Source organism: Myxocyprinus asiaticus, chromosome 41, assembly GCF_019703515.2.
Source record: "Myxocyprinus asiaticus isolate MX2 ecotype Aquarium Trade chromosome 41, UBuf_Myxa_2, whole genome shotgun sequence".
Classification (NCBI taxonomy): Eukaryota; Metazoa; Chordata; class Actinopteri; order Cypriniformes; family Catostomidae; genus Myxocyprinus; species Myxocyprinus asiaticus.
The window spans coordinates 2,230,040-2,254,947 of NC_059384.1; the positions used below are offsets into that span (position 1 = coordinate 2,230,040).

A 24,908-nucleotide genomic window follows, 5' to 3' on the forward strand; every position below is an offset into this window, starting at 1 on the left:
CAACTGGTGTCATCTGGAGCGCCAAAATCTCATGGAGATATTTTTCTTGCCATCGGTGCCTGAGATGTTCAGGTGTGAAACGAAAACAACAAAGCTCAGTTTAGAGGACTGAGCGTGTAGAAGGACACAAACAGGACAGTTTTAAAGTAAATCCCCAAAAACATAGCAAACACCAAAAACATCGCTCTGAATTTGAACATCTCCAGATAGTTCCTCAAATCTTCTAGCTTGCAGACAAACCCAACAGGTCCTGGTTTTAATTCATTAACGCAATCCTATGCAAAGATTTATGGAATCAGCTTATCTAGACCCCAAAGCAGCAGCAGGGATAAAGACCACAAGCGTCTTACCTGAGTGACTTTCTCAGTGACGTTGTGCGTGCGGTCGATGAGTTTGCAGGGCGCGATGATTTCCATTTCTCCAGGCGGGAGTGCGATGAGAGGATCCGGTTTAAAGTCCACAAAGTTGAGGGTGATCTGGGGGATTTTACTAATGGTGCGGTAACGCATGAGATCGGAATCAGAGGTAGAGTTCAGGATGCCCGACTTGTTGTTCATGGCACCTGTGAAAACAAACAAATTTTGTTATAGGCTGATGGTACGGCAGCCACTACAGAAAACAAGAATCCTGGATCCACAATGTTTTTCTCTGAAACAGTATTTTTAGGTCCCATCTTAAAATGGGAGACAACTGAAGGGGTGCAATGCCTCTGATGCAGAATTATAATTTGAATGTGAATTTAAGGAAGTAGAATTAAATGAAAGGAAATACAAATCAATTCATAAAACTGCCAAAAGTGTCATTTTTTATTACTTACATTTTTCAGTGTGAATTACTCAATCATTGTGAATTACTCATCAAACACACAACATACGGGAAACTTCCAGAAAAAGTAGATAATAGTAATAATCAATATTTGAAATTACACTTATAGAAATTATATATATATATATATATATATATATAAATATATACAATATACAGTATATATACTGTATACATATTAGGGCTGTCAATCGATAAAAAATGTAATCGAATTTATTACATTACATGCCGATTAATTAATCCGATTAATCGCAATTAATCGAGTACATAATTATTTGCTGAGAAAGGCCCCCAAATAGAGATAATTAATTTAAATAATGGATAGTAATTAAAATATTTATAAATATAATATGTAGGGCCTATAATAAATATATAATACAGATTAAAATTCAGTTTAAAATAAATTGCATTATTGTGGCAGGTGAATAAAGCGTTGATTAGACAATCCAAAAAGTGTCTTAAGAACTCAGTATATTTTTATATACACTGTACATTATAGTTTCAATCTCGTATCTTTGAACAAGCCTACAGTTGACAGCAATGTGTTTTGCATTGAGTTCGTCAATGTGTCCAGTTCTCACAGTACGCGTTCTTGCGTTCCACCTGCGCTATTTTTAATTGTCGCACTATTTACATGTGCGTGCCTCAGACGGACGCGTTCGGAGCGTCTCACTGGTATTCAGCGTCATAAACGGCACATATTTAGGATGCTGTGTCAAGACTTGCGGCTCGTATGGTAAGAAAATCTGTACTTTTATTACGGAATTGACGTACACGTCAGGGGGCATGATTAATTGCGTTAATTTTTTAACATGTTTATTTAGTGTGATTAATTATGTAAAAAATAACGTATTAAAAAAATGTACGCAATTAATCATGTCCCCCCCCCCATGTGTACGGAGAGATCTTCCAATGTTCATTACATAGGTGAGATGGTTGTAGAGGTGATTTCAGCAAGCCAAATCAACAACATTTTCAAGCTTGAAGTACATCTGTTTTTACGAGCCGCGTGAACAGGTGGCAGCGCACCTCAACAAACCTCACAAGCAGCACAGCCAAAGAATGAGAACCGCTCACTGAGGAAGCACAACAGGTGAGCGAAACACAACAGAATACAGGAATCTTGAGACGTGATTTTCAAAGTTTCCACTACTTTTAACTTGATAAAGCGTCCTAAAAATGTGCCGTTTATGACGCTTAATACCAGAGCATCACCTCTGCAGGCCTGCCTTCTTCCCATAGTGCATCCTGCTGCCATCTCTTCCCCAGGTAAACGGCGCACACACATCCGGCCGTCCACGTGATCTTAAAAGAAATGTGATTCATCAGACCAGGCTACCTTCTTCCATTGCTCCATGGTCCAGTTTTGACGCTCACTTGCCCTTTGTAGGCGCTTTCAGCGGTGGACAGGGGTCAGCATGGGCACTCTGACCGGTCTGCGGCTACGCAGCTCCATAGGCAGCAAGCTGTGATGCACTGTGTGTTCTGACACCTTTCTATCATGGCCAGCATTAATTTTTTCAGCTATTTGTGCTACAGTAGCTCTTCTGTGGGATTGGACCAGACGGGCTAGCCTACGCTCCCCACACGCATCAATGAGCCTTGGGTGCCATTGACCAGGGGCGTTTCTAGGACTTGAGGAGGTTCGGGGCTTACCGGGGATGGGGGGGTTGTCACACCACATGAACTTAAAACAAAATGTAGCAATGTTATTGCGTAGCCTACATATAAAATTACATTCGGGGCTACAGTCAAAACATTTGGGGCTGAAGCCCCGGAAAAATGACCTGGCGATGCCGATGCCATTGACCCTGTCGCCAGTTCACCGGTTGTCCTTCCTTGGACCACTTTTGGTAGGTACTGACCACTGCATACCGGGAACACCCCACAAGACCTGCCGTTTTGGAGATGCTCTGACCAGGTTGTCTAGCCATCACAATTTGGCCCTTGTCAAAGTCGCTCAGATCCTTACGCTTGCCCATTTTTCCTGCTTCCAACACATGAAATTCAAGAACTGACTGTTCACTTGCTGCCTAAAATATCCCACCCCTTGACAGGTGCCATTGTATTGAGATAATAAATGTTATTTACTTCACCTTTCAGTGGTTTTAATGTTGTGGCTCACAACATTCAGTGTAGAGCGACAATTAAAAATAGCAAGGACGCGTACTGTGAGAACTGGACACATTGACGAACCCAATGCAAAACACGTTGCTGTCAGCTGATATAAGAATAAAACAAACAATATACTAAGTTCTTAATCCACTAAAATAAGTCTCTTTAGTTAATAAAACAGTTATAAATGTTCATTTTATGGACCATGATGGAAAAACACTTTTCCCACAATGGTGTTTTCCCATTTACCAAAATGCTCTTATTAACCAATATTTTATCTAATCAACAGATTACATTTTATATTTTATTTGATATGTATTATTTTCATCAAAGTTATCTGAAAACAATGTGATGGGCATTTTGTTGTGATATATGGCAAAATTAAATTCTGTTTCTCTGTTTGAATTGTTTTAGACAATTTTGAACTACCAGAAATATATCTAATCTACATATAAGGGGATTATTTGGCATAACTACTCAAAATTAATTATGTATTTATTTATGTTTTCTCGCAAAACTTGTGTTGGACTAATGAAACTGCCTTTTAATTTCTTTGTATTTTTTTCTTTCTCCTGTCATTCTAATTCAACATCCTGTGGGGCGTGGCCAATTCGATTTAGACTGCAACTAATGAATTGAAAAGGAGTCCGTTCTGGTATTCTGAATTTTGCACATCCCTTGGCTAAATGTTTGTTTGAAAAATCATATGTCAAATGACCAAGAAAATCTGACATAAATGGTATAATTTCACTTCTTAAACTTGAATCAGTCAAACAAAACTCCTGCTAATGCACATGCAGGCTTTACAGCAAATACAGTCTTAAAGACCTGGCGGTGCCGTTGCCAATAAGCTGATTGGCACTTCTAATTGATAGACAGGACTTTTAGTTACCACAGCAAACGTTACATTAAACATCAGTTCACAAACTCTCACTGACTGTTTCCTGGTTTTCTCACCTGTGCTGCAACTGGTGGGGTGTGTCCGGTACTTGCGGTCCCATTCGGGCCGCATGGCCTCGATATCGTCCACTGAAGATGCACGACGCATGCTGTGAAAGCTCTCACGTGAGCGACTGTTCGTCAAGCTGCAGTTGGACACCGAGGTATCCGGGTTGAGCCTCTGCGGCCGCGGGGAGGAGTGAACCAAGGGCAGGGTGGTGGGGTGGGGCTGTGCAGGGGGTGGAGACGAGGGGTTGCTGCCCAGGAGGTCGCGTTGATACTCAGGCAACAGAGAGGATGGCGTGCAAACGATGGAGGTGGTGGTGGTAGGGTGAGACTCGGGGAGGGAGAACAGCTCATCCAGGGTGAGGGATTCGTGGCTTTCCAGGTGGGAATTGCTGGGGAAACCTGTTCCGCGGCCCACCTCAGGATCGTCCCGGAGAGAAGATTTACTGTTGTTCCGAGAGTTCAGGAGAGGCAGGCGTAAACGGATCCCGCCAGCTCGATCTACAGCAAAGAGAAAGAGAGAAAGTCAATGTTTCGCACACCAAAACGATGTAAAAAAGACCAAACAGACAGCGTGAAATGGCATGCAGTTTTTTATGTGTTGATGTATTTTGTTTGTTTGTAAGTTTAAGTGGGACATATGGGGCTTGTCTCCTTTTCTAAACAGCCAATAGGCTTTAGTTTTGTCATAGCCATGAAACATGATTTGCTACTTACTATTTGATTGACACTTTCAATCTAGAGAGCGTTTGATTGGACAAAAATACGTGTAGTGCAAGATGAGTCATCTCTTTTTTTTTTTTAGTATATTGTCCCAAAAGAGAAAGATTTACATTTTAAATATAAAACAAATCTGCTAAAAGTCAATATGGTCAATGTTCAGAAGTACACTAGCATACAGATGATCTCAAATCTAGCAGACATACACTAAAAGCCACAAAACTAAATTTTTTATTTCATGTCAATTTTTGAATTCAATACGTAAAAACCCCAGCTAAGACTAGCGAACCATTTTCCATGTGAAATGAGTATCAACACCCCAGTTGAACTGACTGAAATTGCAAAAGGCTGAAAATGTGTTAATATGTAAATGTGGGCGGTCATATGTTAATGAGCTCACGGTTCTGATGTCAACATTGTGAAAATTTCTGAACAAGCCGTTTTTGCAGGTTATGTTTTCATTAATGGCAAAAAAATTTAGTTCTTTTTTTTTTTCTGTGATATGTGTTCTGTGATAAAATATTTCAAAATATATTTTAATATAAACTACTTTTTAAAAGTGAAACTCGTATGTGTATGATGACATATTAGAGAAAGAGGAGAGGATTTCGATGGCGTACTTGAATGGCGCCGTAGGACAGGCAACTTGTGGTTCAAATTTTGTGTGTCATGGAGTCTCTCGTCTGGCATGACTTCAAAATTCAGAATAAACATGATCACGATGCCATCTTCATTCTTTACCGGCACCACGTCCACTAAACTCAGGAAACACGCACCTGAGACAAAGAAACAGAGGCAGAGATCAGCGACCTGTTAGTTGATTCTTAAAGATTATTAACATGTTAGCATGCATTCATAAAAAAGAGTTGTATTACTACATTTGAGTAGTTGTTTTTCGGACAATTAGTTTTGCATTTCCATTTGAATTTTTGCTGACACTGTGCGTTCGCAATGTGTAAATGCAAACGCAAATACTCAACTTGCAGTTGCATTTGAATTATGTCCCAAAGTATGCATCCGTAAATAAAAATACCATTTCAAATACAATATGCAGCTCCTTTTGTATGGAGGGCCATGCAATCATGCAATAAATATTTAAATAATTAATTAAATCCATAATGAAATCGTTTATCATAAAATCGTACGATATATATAATTAAATAATCATTAAATCACAAAATAAATCAATAAATATTCCTTGTTTTTAATTTTAGCATAAGGGTTGTTTCTAGTCATTAAAGCATGAGCTTCGTGTCTTTTCGTTTTCAGGATTACGGCTATCAGCTTGTTACTCACCGATGTGCGTCACCTTTTAAAATCGGTTTCTCTGGACTTTTTTTTGATTAGTGAATTTAGGCACGTTTTTTCACATTGCAGCTATGGCTGATCTTGGTACAATAAGAGATTTGCAGATGAAGTAATTATATACTGTAAATAACCGTAACATTGGCTTAGGTGTTGATACCTCGAAAGGTGACGCCCACTGTCGTTGAGTGACATGTGTATAACTGAAACCCTGAAAATCAAAACATGCTTAAATGAAACATCGACGCAAAGATAATGCTAAAATGCAAATGGACGCAAACTAATGCAAGGGACATTTATTGGTTTATTTAGTGATTTAATAATTAATTTAATATTTTTATAGTTTTTTAACAGTTAAATTATGTATTTAATAATTTATTTAAATATTTGAATGCATATTTAATGATTTATTTTTGAGTAATCTGGTACTCCATACGTTTGAACAGTTTCTGAAATGAAAAATAAAAATAAAAATAAAAATAAGTCCATCAGGTTGACACGCTATACTCCATCTAAAACTATTTTAAACTAAATGTTTTACATTATCATTTGTCTTGCCACAGAACTAATAACTAAATCTGAATGGTGACCAGTTACAGCACCTAAAATATACATGTATATATTATAGAAATTATAATATAAAATTGAAATGGATCGGCTTCCAATTTATACTAGTGTTTGTCCCAAATGTTGTAAAAACTTTGCTTTTACTGTCCCAGTATCATGCCAAAACGATTTGGTCTCCATTAATGTTGTTGTTGTTGTTGTTGTTGTTGTTGTTGTTGTTGTTGTTTAATGACCAAACAAACTACATCAGGTTTAATTATTATGCATATTTCTATTACACAAATACAAAAAGAAGCTTAGATCCCAAAAATATGAACATATTGCAGGACATGTTGCTGAATCGTGGGAATCCTCTGTTGGACTAGTTAAGTGAACAATGATCATCTGCCAGCAAAATGAAGCCTGATTACCAAATACTGTGTGTCAGTGAGTGTGTGACGAAGATACACACAATGCACAAACATATCTCACACAGAAAATGCAGCAGTATGTTTCAGTTTTATTATAAAACAAGGATAAACATCCTACCATTTTCACGTTGGTCAAAATTCAAAGTGTCACAACAGATTATCTTACTACAAGTACAATGCACAAGTTTACTTTACACAGAACAGGTTGGCACTATTGCAAACATGCCAGCGAGCAAAACCACCAAGATCAACATCCACCATATTTGATTACTAAAACAAAAAAAAAAGTTGTATTGATGTATTGACACACAACCATTGACCTTTCAGATCGGTCAGATTCTGATTCATACTGTTTGAGATTTCATCTTAAAGCCCTGATGTTTGAGCACGCTTACCTTGAGACGAGAACAGAAAGACAGGAAACAGGTAGAATGACAGTCTCACAACACTGACAGACAGCACAGATTCTCATCAATGAACAAACAGACGGACAGAGATGCTCTAACTGGAGATTGGCCGTCTATAATCCCAGCTGTGTTTGGACCAGAGAAACTACACATGGATTACAGGTTCACACACGCCATCTGCCCATGCGTGTATATGCATGTATGAATGTGTATATGAGTGTGTTTGTGTATGAAAAGAGAACATAACACATTTCTTTTATGACATGCTTACACAGTAGTGTGCAAAGCTGGAAACATCTATTTTGAATTTGAATAATCTGCCAAAACATTTGACAAGAAAACACACAAAAGTGTAAAATAAAACATTTATTTCTTCTTTTAAAGGATGCTGTTCGTCATGTTGTTCCAAACATGTATGACTTTCTTTCATCGATTGAACACAAAAGGAGATGTTATGGAGAATGTTCTTCTCAGTCACCATTCACTTTCATTGAATCAGTTTTTTTCCTTACAACTAGAGATGCATCGATGTGTCGGCTGCCGATATTTAATGGCCACCATCTGCATATCAGCAACAAGCATGAAAACGGCGATATGGAAAAGCGGCACTTACCTATCGGCTACATGATGAGGAAAACCATCCAAAACACTTGGACACCAGCAGACTTTGACTTCTGAGGTATCGGTATGATATCCATTAATGCTGCATGATTAATTGAATTAAGATTGAAATCTCAATATGGCTTTGTGCAATTACTAAACCTTAAAAGGTTGCTTTTTAAACTGCAAAAACAGAAGTGCACAAATGTTTTAGAAGTACAAAATAGCCTTTTTTCATATCAATCATCATGTTATCATATTTAGTTAATTTTTTAGTTATTTAACTTCTATTTATCTTTTATTGTGGCTCCAATCAATGTTCAGTGGAAATTATTTATTGTTAGAACAGTCAACACGCTTCAGTGATCTGATGACAACATAAAGTCAAAGGTAAGTAGCAAAATATCTGTATCGGCCTATAGGTTTTTGTTAAAATCAGTTTTGGTATCGGCCAAAAATGTTCATATTTGTGCATCCATACATACAACAAAAAGGTAACACTTGTCTATCATCTCCTTTTGTTTTCCACCAAAAAAAATAAGAACGTTTCATACAAGTCTGGAACAACATGAGGCTGACTAAATGATGACATAATATTTATTTTTGGGTGAACTACATCTTTAAAACCTTTTTAACATTGACATAAATGAGGGGCCTGGGTAGCTCAGTGAGTACTGATGCTAACTACCACCCCTGGAGTCGTGAGGTCGAATCCAGGGCATGCTGAGTGACTCCAGCCAGGTCTGCTAAGCAACCAAATTGGCCTGGTTGCTAGGGAGGGTAGAGTCACATGGGGTAACCTCCTCGTAGTCACTATAATGTGGCTCTCACTCTCAGTGGGGTGCGTGGTGAGTTGTGCGTGGATGCCGGAGAGAACAGCATGAAGCCTCCACATGAGCTATGTCTCCATGGTAACGCGCTCAACAAGCCACGTGATAAGATGCGTGGACTGACGGTCTCAGACGCGGAGGCAACTGAGATTCGTCCTCCGCCACCCGGATTGAGATGAGTCACTACACCACGAGGACTTAGAGCGCATTGGGAATTGGGCATTCCAAATTGGGGAGAAAAGGGGAAAAAAAGTACAATAAAAAATTACATAAATGGCTTGCAATCTTGGGTCAAACAGTAAATTTATATAATATTATAAATAATAATATTATTAGTTAAGTGATCAATGCATTTTTGCCAAAATACTGTAGAATTTGATTGGACTCACGGCTTTTGACATCAATAAATAAATATATGGAAGTTTTATTGATGAGTTGGTAATATTTATTTTGCTACCCTAACTATGCATGATTATATGGTTAGTTGCTATTTATTATTTGCATATATGTGTAGCATTGTTTTTTCCCCACCATTCGTGAGCCTATCAGAACAGACCTGAGACACATTTTTGGACTGTGAGTCGACGATTAGTGTGTGTACGTGACATCCGTGATGTATGTGAAATTCAAACGTTTAACATCCTCAACAAGCTTCAACCGCTCCTGATCTGACCGTATATATGAATGATGTACACACAGTGTGCTGAAAAATACATAATCCCAGTGCTAACATTTCTAGCTAAATAACACACACACACACACACACACACATGTGCAGATTAATAGTCGTCAGGAGGAGGGATTTGACTTTAATTCATTATGCTTCCTTTTTAAAAGACTAATCCACTCGAAAATTCAGATGGCACATTCAATCCCTCTCTCTCTCTCACACACACACACACACACACACACACACACTACATATGTAGGTCTTTTGTCTTGTTTAGATGCAGTTATGTAAGCCCAACAAAGAGATCTGAGACCCAAATCACTCATTTCCTGCCTCAAAATCCTTTACAGTAAGGTAGAGAATAAAAGAAAATAGGTACATTTTGCTATGAAGTAATTACGAAATATAACTGTTAAATTAATATGATTTATTATTAAATTGTTTTAATAATCTTTCATCAAAATGCAATAAATTTCTTCACTACAAAAATAATTTTTCCTGTTTGCAGATGTCACCAAGTCTATGGGGGCGGGGGAAAATAACATCGCATTTTAACTTTCCATGATCCAATCACATCATGATGAATTAAAATCAATTCCGCCCAACATTAATTTACCCTAAATATTCTGTTTCACTCAGAAAATGTCACATTAGAAAAGAAATGTGCCATGCATGTTTCATGTTGTCTGGTGAAGGGTGTTTGACATCACCGACTATATTATACTGTCAGATAGATGTTGCATTTCTTCAGCAGTATTTAATTGATTCCTGCTTTCATCAAAGGTACTGCAGCATCACACCTGATGTGTGAGATCTCAGGACTAGACAAAGATTATCCCAGATTTTTAAAGAAAGATTAGAGTGGGCATAAACATGTCTCACAATGACCTGATGTGACCTAAACATTCCTGTCTCAAGAAAAGCCTTCCTGTAAAACATTCGAGTGGGGATTATGATGCAAATCCAGAGAGAGAAACAATCAATACAAAACATTTTTAAAACCTCACAACAGACAAAAAAATAGAATGCTAGACGGACAGACATATATGAAAAAAAGATGTTGTGAAGATGTTTAAAGGAGTTGTGAAGATGTTTCACAGATGCTATGAAGATGTTGTGAAGATATTTAAAAGAGTTGTGAAGATGTTTTGAAGATGTGAAGATGTTTAGAAGTTTTGAATATGTTTTAAAGGAGTTGTGAAAATGTTTTTAAGATGTTGTTAAGATGTTTATACATTTTGAAGATGTTTAGAAAATGTTGAGAAGATGTGAAGACGTTTTAAAGATGTTGTGAAGATGTTTTGAAGATGTTGTGAAGATGTTTAGAAGTTTTTAAGATGTCTAAAAGAAGTTGAGATGTTTTAAGAGTTGTGAATATGTTTTAAAGATGTTGTGAAGATGTTTTGAAGATGTTTAGAAGTTTTGAATATGTTTTAAAGGATTTGTGAAAATGTTTTTAAGATGTTGTGAAGATGCTGTGAAGTTGTGAAGATGTTTTGAAGAAGTTGTGAAGATGTTTAGACGTTTTGAAGATGTTTCGAAAATGTTGAGAAGATGTTGTGAAGACATTTTAAAGATGTTGTGAAGATGTTTTAAAGATGTTGTGAAGATGTTTAGAAGTTTTAAAGATGTTTAAAGGAGTTGTGAAGATGTTGTGAAGATGTTTAGAAGTTTTAAAGATGTTTAAAGGAGTTGTGAAGATGTTGTCGAAGATGTTTCAAAGATGTTGTGAAGATGTTTTGAAGAAGTTGTGAAGATGTTTAGAAGTTTTGAAGATGTTTCGAAAATGTTGAGAAGATGTTGTGAAGATGTTTCGAAGATGTTGTGAAGATGTTTTGAAGAAGTTTTGAAGATGTTTCGAAAATGTTGAGAAGATGTTGTGAAGACGTTTTAAAGATGTTGTGAAGATGTTGTGAAGTTGTTTTAAAGATGTTGTGAAGATGTTTTTAAGATGTTGTGAAGATGTTTAAAGGAGTTGTGAAGATGTTGTGAAGATGTTTTGAAGATGTTTAGAAGTTTTAAAGATGTTTAAAAGAGTTGTGAAGATGTTTCGAAGATGTTTTGAAGATGTTGTGAAGATGTTTAAAGGAGTTGTGAAGATGTTTTGAAGATGTTGTGAAGATGTTTAAAGGAGTTGTGAAGATGTTTCGAAGATGTTGTGAAGATGTTTTTAAGATGTTGTGAAGATGTTTAAAGGAGTTGTGAAGATGTTTTGAAGATGTTTAGAAGTTTTAAAGATGTTTAAAGGAGTTGTGAAGATGTTTTGAAGATGTTGTGAAGATGTTTAAAGGAGTTGTGAAGATGTTTCGAAGATGTTCTGAAGATGTTTCGAAGATGTTCTGAAGATGTTTTGAAGATGTTGTGAAGATGTTTTTAAGATGTTGTGAAGATGTTTCGAAGATGTTGTGAAGATGTTTTGAGGATGTTGTGAAGATGTTTAGAAGTTTTAAAGATGTTTGAAGGAGTTGTGAAGATGTTTTTAAGATGTTGTGAAGATGTTTTTGTTTATCCCCAGAATATTTTAGCAAAATGTAGTTTTACCTTCAACATTTTAGGAATAAAATCTCCCCAACAACAAGGTGTCAACATCCTTGATAACCTAAAGATTGTTTTAGTGTTCACAAATGTGTTAATAAAATGGGAACCATTTACATTTTTTAATTTCTTCCAAATGCATAAATGTAAAGTGTCAAAAACAAACTTATATTAGAATTTTGTCTTATGTTATCAATCAAACGTTTGTTTATTTGCCATTCCAAAGTATAACCTTGTAATGCTGCTCTTTTCAAAGTTTTTCTAACATGGAAACAAGACAAAACATTTCTGCAGTGAGCTTGTTGGCCATTTCTGCTTATGACTTTTTAGTCCATTATGAGGGGACACAGTGCCATCTGGTGGGAGGTTGAGGCTTGACATTATATTAGTATATGCACAGTATAAAAAACACAGACATCAGAATAAGTTAACTGGCCAGATGTTAAGAGAAAGCCTAGGTATCAACAGATCTCATATAATTTCCAAAACCAGTCCAGTCCTGTGGCAGTTCAGACTATTATAGACAGTATAACTGTATGTATATAGTCATATCAAGTTTATGAAAGTCTCCTGACATTTGAAAGTATTTCAGGCAATAATTCTCTCACAGACCCCTGAAGCTCATCTGTATTTTTCTGTGCTGACAAATCTGTTTTCTTTAAGTTGTAGCCATTAAATTGCCATCACATCCTGAACTCCCAAAACATCTTGATGACAAACTTTACAGAACACAACACAAGCTTTTATTGGCCTCATTCATCAGGTAAAATGTCCTCTCCATCACTGTGTATTATGGGATATGTGACGCTTCTGAATAACATTTCTGCTGCGTTTACAGTTCTCAAGGAAACAAAGATCACTCATAACAGCACAACTGGGCCTGAGGCGTAATGAATCATTCACAGAGTGCATTTTTCACAGAGTGCATGAAAGTCAAAGACGTGAATGTCTTCTGTCTGTTTGAGAATGTTTTCCTATGTGAGTTTGCATTAATCAGAGATTGAAACCTTCTTACCTTTGACAGAATATTACAATATATATATATATATATTATTTTAAAGCTTTTAATACTTGAAATTGTTAACTTAAGGTCATTTTTAACCCTTGGATAACATAATCCTGGGTTATCTTGTTGTTCCATACTGTTCACATTTACCTTTGGCACCCCAATTCAATGTTAGCACCACAGAATCTGCAAAATGATGTGAAATTTTGCCTAACCCATGGTTAAAAGTTGCTTTAACCTGGGGTTAAAAAACATGTTAACACAGGGGAGTTGTAGTGTGAAAATAATATATATGTTTGCATTGTACTAAAATAAATTCTGCTATTGTAAGGTAAAACATGGATTGTTTTGATTGCATTTGAGCTTTCTTTTACTACAGTAGAGATTTTTCTATGTATATATTTTTATTTGAACCTGTCTGTTTGATAACTAAGGTCTGCAGGTGTAATGCAGATGCTCATGTTAAACACTAGAGGGCGAAACAGTCTCAGATATTCAGCTGTTCTGTTCTACAGTCAAATGAAAGAGTGATCATTCATCAAACAGGCCAAATATTGATATAAGCATATAATTAATGTTTTATGTGCTGCTGATTAATGATAATTATGTTTATTGCATGCTGTAATCGACATATCTGTGGTCAGTTTAAATTTAGACAGCAAATTACTGAGCTCTGAATATCATGATGCCCAGTCAGCACCAATAATTTTGATGTAAATAAAAAATAATCACACATTATATCAGTACATAAAAAAAAATGTGTTGTCTATTTAGGTGGCTTGCTAGGTATTAATACACAGCTATACTGTATGTATCAACTGATCTGGGATCTGAGAAATGATCATTCCTGAAGCACAGACACAAAAACTGCTTGCAAAAAAGTAAAATGTAGTGGTACCATAGTGCACTAATGATGTCAGATGATAATGCCATGGTACTTTAATATACTGCATACTTTTGTAGTAAATGTTTAACTAACTGTATGCATTACTCATGCTATTTTTAAAGCACTTAAAGGTGCATCCAAGAATATCATGGTGGTCAGTGGATGGTATTTTTTGTTAGTAGTCTCTCTGTCTCTCAGTGGTGGAGAACAGATGGTGTGTTCACTCGTCCTGGTCCATCTGTATTCAAATGAGCTCAGGTTTCACTCAGTGATTGGTTTTTGAGGTGAGTCAAAAAATCAAAATGACTGTTGATTTTTGACTAGTAAAGATGTTCTGATGGGAGAGACTGAAACAGTTCGAACTATATTCTCATGACCTTGCTTTGTACACTTTTTCCATGTGCCATTTTTCCAATGCTTTTTCATAGAAATCAGCAAAGTGAGCAGTGCTGTTTTGTTTAATAGGTTGTGAATAGTTATTGAATATTTTCATATAGATAAGCTCTTATTTCCATGATTTTCCAGCCTTGTATATCAGAACTGTAACATTCCCTGATATTTCCTGGTTTTATGAGACACTGGTATACAGATCATTGTGTTTGTTAATACAGTGTGTGATTCATTTACATAATGTAATAATGTGCAGATCTGACAAGGTCAATATTACACCTATGACACACACTAGCCATGTGGCGATCAATACACGAGCGTGTTAGCTTATCTTTGCGTGATCTGTCAAAGTACAACATGCTTGAGTGACACTCAGGATTCAATAACTGTCTCATATCACAAACACTATTAGCAGAAGATTACAAACCACGCTGCAGGATTACACGTCAAGTGCACCTGAGCATACGGCCATAACCATCAGCTCTCAGGAGATACAGTTACACTAATACATGAAGACGTCTAATCTGCTTTCGGAACATTTTCCGACTTTGATGTTTCCAAAAATATCTTAAAGGTGAAGTGTGTCACTTTTTGGCCGTTAAAATACTTTCTCGTAACTCAGTTTAATGTTCAGGGTCAACTATCCAGTAAGTACGGCATCGGTAGTTTGACTTTCTGAAGAGTGCAAACACTGTGACTGTGTGACACTTTCAAAACTTTGTTGTAAATTAAGGGCGGGATTATCTGCATGGTGGCCAATGGAAGAGATGGGGCCGGAAGGGATGTTTAGGAAACCTGTTTGGAAATCATTAATGCTGTTTGCTAAGGCAAACATCACTTTACTTGTGCTTTGAAGTTGGACTCTTTTTACTTCACTGCAAAGAATTATTTTCAACATTCTTAAAACGGGATTTATTTACTTGACAAGCAAACTGGCATAAGATTTTAAGCCTTGTTTTGGGAGAAATCTAATCAAATTTAGTGAGATTTATGCTTAAAAATGTTTGCCAGTGGGGTAAGAAAAATAAACTTTTTTTTTTTTTTTTTTGCGCTCATCCCATTGGCAGATTTTTTTCTTCTTGTTTTAAGTCTAAAGTTCACAAAATTTTGTCAGATTTATCTTAAAACGAGACTTAATATCTTATCCCATTTTGCTTGACAAGTAAATAAATCATGTTTTAAGAATGTTTAGATAATTAAAAAAAAAAAAAAAAAAAAAAAAAAGACCAAAATACTTGTCTTGAAAATAATTTTTTGCAGTGTTGTGCCAGCAAACACCACCTAGCAAAGACCTAGTCAGAACGGTAAACAACACCCTGGAAACCATGATTAATAATCTAGCATTGCAGTGGCGAACTGTGCATGGTCAAGTGCCCCTTACATTTTCTTTGGATATTATAAAACTTGAAACGTTTTTTTTTTTTTTCAATTCTTTTGGGCTCAGAAATCACACACTTCTCCTATAATGAATTGTAGTCATCAAACTTAAAATGTTTTGTAAACTGAATGCCAGTTCTGACCTGATCCCCAGCTTTTGTGTCATTATTGCTTCATTTTTCTTAGAAAATCTCCCGACAGCTTCTTTTAAAGAACACTTTTTCATTTCTTGGTTGGATGATTGATTAATTGGTTGGTCAATTGTTAGCAGTTCGGTTGGTTAGCTAGTTAGTTAGTGGTTGGTTAGCTAGTTGTTAGTTAGTTGGGTAGTTAGTGGCTGGTTGGTTGGTTGGTTATCAAGTTAGCTGGTTGGTTAGTGGTTTGTTAGTTGTTGGTTGGTTAGTTATTTGTTAGCTAGTTGGTTGGTATGTTAGTGGTTGGTTGGTTTGTTGGATTGTCGGTTTGTTGGTTGGTTGGTTGGTTGGTTGGATGATTGGTTAGCAAGTTAATTGGTTGGTTGATTAGCTAGTTAGTGGTTGGTTGGTTGGCTAGTTAGTTAGTTGTTAGCTAGTTAGTTGTTTTGTTTGTTAGTGGTTCATTGGTTGGTTGGTCGGTTGGTTAGCTACTTAGTGGTTGGTTGGTTGGTTAGTTGTTGGTTGGTTAGTTAGCTAATTGGTTAGTGGTTGGTTGGTTGGTTGATTGGTTAGTTGTTAGCTAGTTAGTTGTTTGGTTTGTTAGTGGTTTGTTGTTTGGTTGGTCGGTTGGATAGTTGGTTAGCAAATTCATTGGTTGGTTGGTTGGTTAGCTACTTAGTCGTTGGTTGGTTGGCTGGTTAATTAGTTGTTGGTTGGTTAGTTAGCTAATTGGTTAGTGGTTGGTTGGTTAGCTGTTAGGTCTGTTCGTCGGTTGGTTGGTTAGCAAGATAATTGGTTGGTTGGTTAGCTAGTTAGTGGTTGGCTGGTTAGTTAGTTGTTAGTTGGTTAGTTAACTGGTTAATGGTTGTTTTGTTCGAAAGTTTGTCAGTTAGCTGGTTAGTTGGTGGTTTGTTGGTTGGTTGATTAGTTAGTAGTTTGCTAGTTAGTTGGTTGGTTAGTTAGTTAGTTGATCAGTCGGTCAGTCAGTTAGTTAGGCCAGGCATACAAAGTGCGAGTTCTTACACTCGGGAGGTCGTGAGCCCCTGCACACGTTACGAGTCAGTTTATATGAAAATCATACTGGTGCAATCGTACATGACACGACTTTACGACCTGGTGAATTCCTGAGCAATCGTATGAATTTTCGAGCTATTTATCATTATAAGACATAAAGCCAGATGAAGATATTGCTTTAATTCCTCGTAGCTTGCGATTTAGAAATAAAAAAAGAAGACTGGCATGGCCAGGAGCTGCATTAGCTGAAAACTCATCTGCAGATTTAAAAAATAAATAAATAATAAATATGAATAATTATTACAAATGCTGTCCAACATTTCACAGATTGAGATATTGAAGGGAGGTTGTGTGATTTTATGACTGCACACATCAATCATAACCTCAGTGTGTTGCTGCTGCCAGTTACAGCATGATAATAAAGTGCAGAAAATGTACAAGATTAATAAAAAAGTGCGGAAAATGTGCGCACTGTTTCTGTCGGTTATACTTGGATTTAATTTAAGCGCAAATATGTTTAGTGCAGAATTCAGAGTTATTTTAGTGGAGTTGGCTACCTGTATAATTCAGTTTTTTTTTTTTTTTTTGGGGGGGGGGGGGGATTTTTCCCCTTTTTCTCCCAATTTTGGAATGCCCAATTCCCAATGCGCTCTAAGTCCTCATGGTCGCATAGTGATTCGCCTCAGTCCAGGTGGCGGAGGACGAATCCCAGTTGCCTCCGCGTCTGAGACAGTCAACCCGCGCATCTTATCACGTGCTTGTTGAGCGCGTTGCCACGGAGACATAGCGTGTGTGGAGGCTTCACGCCATCCACCGCGGCATCCACACTCAATTCACCACGCGCCCCACTGAGAACAAACCACATTACAGCGACCACGAGGAGGTTACCCCATGTGACTCTACCCTCCCTAGCAACCGGGCCAATTTGTTTGCTTAGGAGACCTGGCTGGAGTCATATAATTCAGGTTTAGATGTAGGCTATGTCCTTCTCATCTGTGTCACTGTTTGAATGTCGATAGCAGACATTCTGAAGAAGATCCATGAGGTCCTGTTCATGTAAATGCACTTTAAAGCCACACGTGGCAAAGTTTAAAAATCTTATTAGCGCAGCAGTTGATTGACAGGTATAACTTTCAATCTAGAAGTCCTTTGTTTCACCAGACATGCACTTGGGGAGTTAAAAAAATCGTGTATATATAATTGTAACAGATGCTATACCCCCTAAATGAAGCCCTAGAACTGAAACGAATGCAAGTATGACGAATAAAAATAGACCATGACGGAAATGTTATAACTCTGTCCATCAGAGTGATAAAGATTGTTTTCTAGCGCAGCCCGTATAGCAAATGATTTGTTTGAAGAGCAGAGAAAAGCATGGCGTTCCTGTAGAATCATTCCCAGTGATGTGCTCGTGAATATTATAACACAGATTTAACATGACCATTTTCTCCAAATGTGTAAAAGCTTCATGAACACTCAGTTTTCATTGATCATGTGAGTTGTAACACCTTCTCTTGATTGGTCAGCTTCAGGTAGATTTTTTTTTTTAAATATCGGGAGGTCGTGAGCTGCTCGGCTCCGCTCGTAATTCCTCTCATACGATGCGAGCCATGACCACACAAGCACCAACGATTTCCACGCGATCTCTCCCAAATGGAAAAAAACGGTCGGGAGCTCGCACGACAGCCGAAAATCGCACCGTGTATGCCCGCCTTTAGTTATGTAGTTACTTAGGTAGATATTATAATCTAACCTCAGCTTTTGCATTATTTTTACTTCACTGTCCTTAGAAAGTCTGCTGACAGCTTCTTTAAAGAACACTTTTCATTTCATTAGAAGTTCATTGAAAATATATCTGAAAAATGTATTTTAGGGAGGGAACGGTCAGACTTTTCTCATTAGCTCATAAAAGCGTGGTATCTCACTGAGAGAGAAATGTACAACAACTCCAGTGGCTGGCAGGTCGTCTCCCTCTAGACCTAATTGAGCACTCGCCTGATCACAAATGAGCATAACCTTCAATTCTCGCCTTGTACATCCGTGAACTTTAATTTTATCCTTTATTTTATTGGACCCAAATGGATTCGCCAAGACTTTACTGGAGATTTTGATTTGTGAATTTCAGATCAAACGCTGAAAAGTTAAAGTAACAGATAATAGTGCATAAAGAATTGTATTTGCTTTAGGATAACTTCTATTAATGCCTGTTTCTACATAACCTGGTCACAAATGAACATCGAGAACCTTGGTCCTGGTATTGTGGACATATTTCAGTGAACTTATAAAGATATACACTTAAAATGTAGGAGTAGCTATGCGACAGAAATGACAATAGAATGCATGTTGTGCCGCATCATGTGCTTGCAGCTTAGACAGGCCATTGATAAAGGGAAGGGAGCAAAGACTGGAGTTACAGTCAGAACAATGTGAGCCCTCCCTTAATGGGCCCCTGGGGGCTGAAAACGAGTGCCATTTCCTCCAGCTAACATTGATTTTGGATTGTTATCTGTTGGTCTCTCATATACACACACATCTTCAGTCTGTTTGCACAGGCTTCCATGACTAGACATTAGGACACATTTAGACATCTTAAGGGTTATTTGGGGTCAGGTGAGCACGTTATGGATTATTATGGTTTTGATTTGGGTTTATATTGCAGTTTGATGGTTTTTCAGGCTTGGAGAGTAAGAGAATACTTAGTATATGGCATTACATAATAAGAAGATAAAAAAGGAAACTATAATATGTTACATACTATATGATCAATCTATAAATCTATCTATCTACACTGCCTGGCCAAAAAAAAAAAAAAGTTGCATACTCTAATATTTTGTTGGACCTCCTTACGGTGCGCATTCGTCATGGCATTGTTTTGACAACCTTTTGCAACGTCACAACTTTTTCCGTCCAGAGTAGGATTCTTTTTTGGCCGAGATCTTGTATTGACGACGGGAGAGTCAAACCACTCCGTAAAGTCTTCTCCAGCACATCCCAAAGACTTTCAATGGGGTTAAGGTCAGGACTCTGTAGTGAAAATTATTCCTCATGCTCCCTGAGCCACTCTTTCACAATTTGAGCCCGATGAATATTGGCGTTGTCGTCCTGGAATATGCCCGTGCCGTCAGGGAAGAAAAACTCCATTGATGGGATAACCTGGTCATTCAGTACATTCAGGTAGTCAGCTGACTTCACTTTATTGCCGCATAATGTTGCTGAGACTCGATCTGACCAACTGAAGCAACCCCAGATTATAACACTGCCTCCAGAGGCTTGTACAGTGGGCACTATGTATGACGGGTGCATCGCTTCATGCGCTTCCCTTCTTACCCTGATGCGTCCATCACTTTGGTATAGGGTAAATCTGGACTCATCTTTGTGCATCATTGTTGTTTCATTGCTGCTCTCTCTCTCTCTCTCTCTCTCTCTCTCTCTCTGTTTTTTATCAGGTTATTGACAGGAAGTGTACAGCGCTAACCCTGCTGCTGTATTCTCTGTAAGTGAATATTTGTATCCTGGCCTGAAGATAATTGTGTTGAATTAAAGATGAATCATCCGGGCTATGTGCCTTTCTGTACCAGAAAAACTGATGTCCGAATATCCACATTTTGATGTGATGTGTTTCAGTGTCATTTGTTTGATATCTAATCTTTGTTTTTAAAATGTTGTGGATAGGAACCTGATGGAAATATTTGCAGGCAGATGTTTGTTTTGTTCTGGTTTGACACGCAAATACATGACAGACTCCTGTATGATTGTGATTTGCATGAAAGTTGTTGCAAATATGAGGTGAACCCTCACTGTAGGAAAATTAATGAGCAAAGGAAAGCAGAACTCCGACTGAATTATGGGATGAAGTGTGTGTGTGTGTGTGTGTGTGTGTGTGTGTGTGTGTGAAGAATAGCAGAGATGTTACTCTGAAGCAGGAAACAGCCATTAAAAATTCTGCTGTGATAAAGGACACACACACACATAAAATTGAGCAATTTACTTGTACAGAGTGTGATGTTCATTGAGTTTGTGGTACGTCAGAGGATGCTGTGAATCCATTAGTTTCAATAGTAATGGTGAATTGTAAGGAAAGAGGAAAAGTGACCAAAAGTTGAGAAAATTTTCACTTTTGCTGTACAAGAAATCCAGTTGTGTTTTAAGAAATACAATTCACTGTATTCTCCCTTAATTTCATACTGACCCACCGGCGGGTCCAAAGGGGGATGCTATATTGCGAAAAAGTTTACGCTTAAAACGTTAAAGTATCTGTATACATAAGTCAGGCATATAAGGTATCATTTGAAAGCTTAGAATCTGAACTTTTCAGAGATATCCATCACTTCTGAATTTATGTTGCTTAAAATAACAAAATAAGGCCTCAAAACATTCGCGTTGAAAATTAGCGCCCCCTAGAGGTAATGGGGTAGTTTATTTATATAAAAATAAAATTCCTTGGCATAGCACCTAAATGGACATGTTATATATATCAAATGAAAGCTCTCTCTCTCTCAGGAATGTGACTGTACAGTTGTACAGACTGTACATTTTGTTGCCCTAATAACACAGTTCAGAAGATGTTCAAAAGAATCACAAAATGTAAGTCATCAAATACAAACGTCGTTTTTACTGCTGCTGTAAGTCTCAAATAGCTAAAAACTTTATAAATGCTTTTACCTTATGCAGTTTAAAAAAAAAAAGCATTTGTTTACTTGTCTGTGAGCTTGCTTGGCTGAATAATTCAATGTTATATCTTCGTTATATCAGATGGAAAAGCATGCAAAACAAATCATCAGAAATATATGTTTTCTTCTATAGATGATAATCTTTTATATTATCACCAAGAGGAGCATCTCAGCTTTCTAATGACACCTTGATTGAGCTTCTAGAGCACTCAGAGGTTGAGATATTCAATGAAATAATGAGGGTGGTGCTTGAACTGAAAATTAGACTGAATGTCTATGGACGAGCACATCTGTGAGGGCTAAAATGCGTTAGAGCGCCACCTACATTTCAGATCTGACAAAAAAAATTCTAGTGCTTTCTGCCATCTAGTGGAATAAAATGAGACTTTTCAATGTGAGGTAGAGTAAACAGAACCAGAATTACATGTTTACAAAGTTAGGACAAATAAAAAAATAAAAAAATAAATATAAAAAAAAAAAAAAAATAATAATAATAATATATATATATATATATATATATATATATATATATATATATATATATATATATATATATATTAATTATTTAAAAAAAATTCTACCCTATTTTTATTTTTTTTAAAGAAATTTTGTTTATCATAAGATTAAAAACACATACTATATTATTTATGAATAATTGGAGCCATTTACACCAAAAGCGAGGCAAATAATTCCCATTAGCACATTCATGCCTTACAATAGATGGCACTGATCGACAGTTAACTGTAAGTGGTGCAACCTTTCATCTGGTGTGCCCTCCGCCCATCAACCGTGGAATTACAGTATAAAAAACAAGCAAGCGAGTTCTCTAGAGAGCCAATCAGAAAAAAAAGAAAAAAGAAAATGGATTGCTCTAGAAGTAGAGAAGAAGTGTTGTAGAGTATGTTGTTGATTTGTTTGATTTATATGTTAAGAGAACCTACGTTCTTGAGTACCTTCAGCATTTAATATCAGCTTCAACGTCACCAATTGTGCTGTTTTTGGTTACTTCATCAGCTCCAGACACCTGTTTCAAAATGTACATTTTATTGGTAAAGGCATTTAATCGGCAGGCGAGAAAAACTATGTGACACTCACTGCAAAAAAGAAAAACATGTTCCTTTTGCTTTCATGCACAATCCATTGTTTCTATTCAAAATCTTCATCACGATTGGTGTGAAAGAGCCTTAAGTGCTGTTAAAAAGTTCAGTTTTTTATAGTTGAGCACATAATCTAAACTAAATCTGTGGTTAACCTGTCATGCGTACAAAACATGAAGATCCAAGAATAAAAACCAAGAAATTTGCTAATGTAAATGCAGTGGAAAACTGTATGATATAGTCAAATTCTGTCAAATGTACTTATGAACAAAAAGAGTTAAAAAGAGATTCGGTCTGATCATCTTAAAGCCATCAGTATGAGGTTTGGGCATCTCAGTAAGTAGACACGATTTTGTGTTGTGAAAAATGTCTGAAGCTATTAAAATCAATACTATTATAATTGATATGGTTTTTTAATACGTATCACAGCAGTTTCCAGGTTAAATGAACACTAGGAGGTGCTACAACAACAATGACGTTTATTCACTTTCACACAAATCAAGAGTAAAACGGCAGATTATCACTTTATAAACAATTACTTTTCACCCTGTTCCTCACACAATACTATCTTATGACATCTAAACACTTTTACTATAGCGCATGACTCATTTTAACGTATGCATTACATAACCAACTACATTTACAAGCTTGTTCAAGTGCGATCAGATTGTGCGATAGCTCAACTGATAGAGCATTACACTTGTGATGTAAAGGAGCGGGGTACGAGTCCTGAAGAGCACACGAGTCCACACGTGAGCCGAATGTTTTATCGAAGCACCACAAAATTATGCAATTGTTTTTTTTTTCATCTCACATTTGCTTTTTCCTGACACTATCAGTTAGGTTTAAGGTTTAGGGGAGAGAGGTCTGTTTTGTTGATTTAAAACTCAATAGAGCATTGACCTTAAACTTGCTAACTCGTTTTTAGCGCCACACAGTGGACATTTCACCTCGGAACTGCCGCGATACATGTAATGAGCCACGTAATGTCATTTTGCAAAAATGTCGCCACAGTCACATTATTTTCATGAAATCATTCTATTAAATATTGTGAGTCCAAATATTATGTTGCAGTAGTTATTGTTAAATTGTATAGCATACGGTACAATGGGGCTAAAGGCAAACCTTAAAGAAAATTTGCATTTTTCTGGTCACAAAATGTTTTAAGATCGAAAAAACGTATTTATTTTTATTGAATATTGATGGAGCAACATCATTTGTGTGACAAGAAATAATAATGGAAGGTTGTTTTGATTAAAATTGCATTTTTTTAAATAGGTGATGGGGGGGGGGGGGTATAGTGATATCATGTAAATATATGGCCAATAGTTATAGGGCAAAATGTGTTAACCAATGCAAACAATTTTGAGACAGCAAGATGCTTTTAAGTTAAAGCTTACTCAAAATAACTACAGAAAATTCCCTGTTAATTTCAATGACATTTGGCATTTCATAACATCTCAAGTATTCTATAAACAAATTAATCTTCACTGTGATTGGATCAGTCAATGTGAGTGCACTTTGAACATTCTTCATAACAAATCTATTCGCCCCACTTAAAAAAACAACATGTTTGTAACAAATCCCTTAGTTCCAGGAAAGGAGGAAGCGGGAGACGGCGTACTGTGTTCCAATAAACAGTTCTTTATTTACAAGTTGAAACGCACTCTGCACACACACACACACACACACACACACACACACACACACACACACACACACACACACACACAGAGGCGGTTTAAGCACGACTCTCTCTCTCATCTGCTGCCGTCTCCTCCCCTTTTATCTCCACCACAGCTCACTGGAAACACAAACAGGTGTTAGCACAGGTGTAAATCCTTAACCATCCTTAAATCACTTTCCCCGGACCTCACTCTCCACAGACCGGCATTTAGCCCCGTTGTACCATATACAGTATCTATCTAATACTTTCTGGATATCGTATAGGCCATTGAAAAACCCCACACTGGTCGACCACTTCTGGTTAATTTTGTAAAGAAATTCTTACATAGAAAATTTTTATATTTGTTTAGAAAACTAATTTCAAGAGTTTAAGCATAAGCCTTTACATAAAACGTAGAGAAATATCAATGCAATAAAGTGTGTGTAAACTTTTGAATAGTGCTGTATTTTCTTAGCAGGGAAAGCTGAGATTTTTCTAAAGCCACAATAGAAGCGCGAACTCTTCATTTCCTCTGAAAGCACCCATGAGAGGTCTGTCATGGGTCCAAGAGAGATGCTCAGGAGTTACTGTCAATGAAAATGAATCCAGTGTCGACTCACAGTTTAGTAATGGACCTGCTCTGATGTATCGCCGTGTCTGTAGTCCTCGACGCTCAGCTCCAATTAGTTGAAAGCTTTGATTGGTTAGTCCTTATTAACTCGGCCAATGACAATGGCTG

General features: G+C 37.0%; 1 protein-coding gene across 1 annotated transcript in view; it reads right to left on the bottom strand.

The window, feature by feature from the left end:
- Window positions 1–24,908, bottom strand: part of LOC127431505 (potassium voltage-gated channel subfamily H member 2-like) — a 285,270-nt gene that overhangs the window by 148,974 nt on the left and 111,388 nt on the right. Inside the window, exons 3-5 of the mRNA XM_051681945.1 lie at window positions 5,226–5,381; window positions 3,898–4,386; window positions 351–562 (exon numbers count right to left, since the gene is read on the bottom strand). Of these exons, the coding sequence (XP_051537905.1) occupies window positions 351–562; window positions 3,898–4,386; window positions 5,226–5,381 (857 nt within the window). The remainder of the gene's footprint in view (window positions 1–350; window positions 563–3,897; window positions 4,387–5,225; window positions 5,382–24,908) is intronic.